The sequence below is a fragment of the Lactuca serriola genome, chromosome 5 (assembly GCF_051521515.1).
Source record: "Lactuca serriola cultivar US96UC23 chromosome 5, Lser_US96UC23_V15, whole genome shotgun sequence".
NCBI classification, from domain to species: domain Eukaryota; kingdom Viridiplantae; phylum Streptophyta; class Magnoliopsida; order Asterales; family Asteraceae; genus Lactuca; species Lactuca serriola.
Genome location: NC_136412.1, coordinates 308,631,032 through 308,634,030, shown reverse-complemented (window position 1 = coordinate 308,634,030; position 2,999 = coordinate 308,631,032). Strand labels below are relative to the sequence as shown.

Genomic DNA, 2,999 nt, shown 5'->3' with positions numbered 1-2,999 from the left:
CTTACTCGACTCGTCAATCGATAGTTTTAGCTAGCAACCGATAGCGAGATGTCAACTCGTATAAGTATGTGATCTAGAACTTATACCCGACGTTCCTCGTTCCATACGAATTAACGGTTATGATACATAGGGATTTTTTCTAAGATGTACGGTCTTAGTGTGATTACAAACATTGCCCATGGAGCATAGGAAATGAACCTAACTCATAAAGCTTTTAGAAACAAACGTAGCTCATATAGAACGTCTTGTGGGTGTGATGGATCCTAACAATATGTGTTGGCATCCTAATCCTAAACTTTATGATACAAGACTCTTGAATACTTATAATTCTTTGATGGTTATGAATGCTTTTGATTAAAGTCTTTTAGTATTTGGGATTCATAAGACTTAATGGATTTCCAAATTTCTTATTATCTGTTATGACGAAATTTGGACAGCAAAACGGTTGCTTATATAATATTTTCCAAGTTTCAACAAATGTGAAACCAACAATTCGCATAATATTCAATAAGTTTCATAACTGATACGATATATAATTTTATTTGGTAACGTTCTCAAAATTCGAGAATCAATTATGTTATCATATATGACAGATTTCATATTGTAGTAAAAATGATTTATATTTTTATAATAATTATAAAATAAAACAAATCATTTATTTAAAATCATTTCTACGTGATGAATGAGAGTAACATAATAATAATTGATTTTTGGTATATTTTCAATTGATTGTTACGAATTTGTTCAAATGTCGTTTATCAACATTTTAAGTTAATGTACATTTGTTTTGTACATTATTAATTTGAATAGCGTATTTGTTTGTATTATAATGTCTATTCATGTTTTCGTAACATATTTTAGCATATATACAAGAAGACCTCCAATTTAAGATTCATCAAATATACTAATATCTTTACCGCGATCTACTTAAATAATGTGGTTTTTATTAATATTAACCAATATTTCACAACAAAGTAAAAACATATTATATATTAGCAATCTACTTTAACTTGATGAATTAATTAATGATATATAGCATTTTAGGTGGCTATTTCGTAAACATTTGACCAATAACAAGTATGATTCATTTTAATGTATAAAAATTTGTAAATCATCAAAACTTAATTAGACACGCAATATTCTTCCCAAATATTAAAGTAGGGACCATTTGTAAATTTTTCTAAAAAAAATTGTTTTTTTACATATACTATATAGTTATGGTGGTACACCCTTTTAAGTGGGGCAATGCACCCCACTAAAAGTGGTTTCATCCGACACAAAAGCACAATCAATTATATATGTATATACAGAAAAACTTTTATATTATTTTTATATTCATAAAAAATTTTATATTAATAGTTACCATTCAAAAAAGACCAAAATACAGGCTTTTAAGAGAAATTGATAACTAAAAATCCAATGTCGCTCACATTTTTGTTTTTAACACGACATTGATTTTAATTAGGATAAAAAAATTTAGTTAAGGATGGAAAAATCAATCGTATAGAGAATACAATCGAGTGAAAGTAATCGAAATGTATTTCAATTTGACATGCTTTCACATATAATCGAAGAAATATAAGGGATAGCTATATCATGTCATACTTTTAGTCGGTCATTTCTCTTAAAATTCACAATATGGTTTTATTTGAAAGGCAAATAATATAAGAATTTTTCTGAACATAAAAATAGTATAAATGTTTTTCTGCATATACATGTATAATTGGTTGGGCTTTTCCGCATTTGTCCCTTTCAAAATATACAAATTAACAAATTAAATTAAGTATATATAATATGTTAAAAGTTAAAAATTATAAATAGTAACAGATGTTATTTTAATATTAAAGTTTAGTTAATTTAGCGATCTCAAAAGAATGTTTTTTTTGCTAAAAAAATGTGTTTCAACGGATAGTCAATGCATTGGAAAGAAGGTATCATAAATACACTTTTTATATAATTGTTTTTTAGATAACATAAATTCACACTTTTATACAAATTAAATATATGTTTAGGTATGAAATTTTCCAAATGAGGTATGATGCGAGAGGCAAACGAGGTTTTACAGGGTTGCGAAAATGTGTTGCTGCAAAAATGTGTCGCCTGATTTTATTGATGACTCTATGAGAATGTCAGAGCGAACTGCACGAGAAAGTTTGTATAGATTGGCGAGAGGTGTTGTTGAAACCTTCAGTGACAAATACTTCCTCAAACCTTCATTGAATGACATGAAACAACTATATGTGGCGTTTGAAGAACGACATGATTTTTCGGGTATGCTTGGAAGCATTGATTGCACAAAGTGGATATGGAGAAATTGTCCTGTGGCGTGGAAAGATCAATACACAAGTGGTCATCTTGGATCGCCTTTTGTTGGTACTAGAGGTTGTTGCTTCACAATACTTATGGATTTGACATATTTTTTCGGAGTTGCGAGTTCTAACAACGACGTAAACATTCTTGATCAGTCACCAATATTTTAGGACCGTTTGTCAGGAAAGGCATTGGATGCTCCTTTCACAGTGAATGTAAATGAATATAAGTTTGGGCATTGCCTCACGGATATAATATATCCATCATATTCCATGTTTGTGAAGGCGTTTCGACACCCAATAAAACCAATAGACAAAATTTCCAAGAGAAGACAAGAAGGAGCACGTAAGGACGTGGAACGTGCTTTCGGAGTTTTGAAAACAAAATGACACATAATTGAACATGCGACACAACCCTATCACTTGGACAATCTACGGGATATTATGTATGCATGTATCATAACGGATAACATGGTGATTGAAGATAAATGACGAAACATTACGGAGTATTCGTCTATGAAACCTACACACATTCAATTTCAACCAGGGACATCGGAATACTTACATAGAGTCGCTGATATTCAAGACCAGCGTAAACACAAACAACTTCGAGAGTACTTGACAGATCATATCTATGATGGTACTGAAGATAAATAATTTAGGGGAAAAAATGTAATTTTTGTCATCTTT

The 2,999-nt window shown here is 30.1% G+C and overlaps 1 protein-coding gene across 1 annotated transcript; it reads left to right on the top strand.

The window, feature by feature from the left end:
* Positions 1-2,075: 2,075 nt before the first annotated feature.
* Positions 2,076-2,699, top strand: LOC145050741 (uncharacterized). Its single transcript, XM_078998941.1, has 2 exons — positions 2,076-2,373; positions 2,494-2,699. Exons 1-2 carry the CDS (start codon positions 2,076-2,078, stop codon positions 2,697-2,699), a joined length of 504 nt encoding a protein of 167 aa, XP_078855067.1.
* The last annotated feature ends 300 nt before the right edge of the window (positions 2,700-2,999 follow it).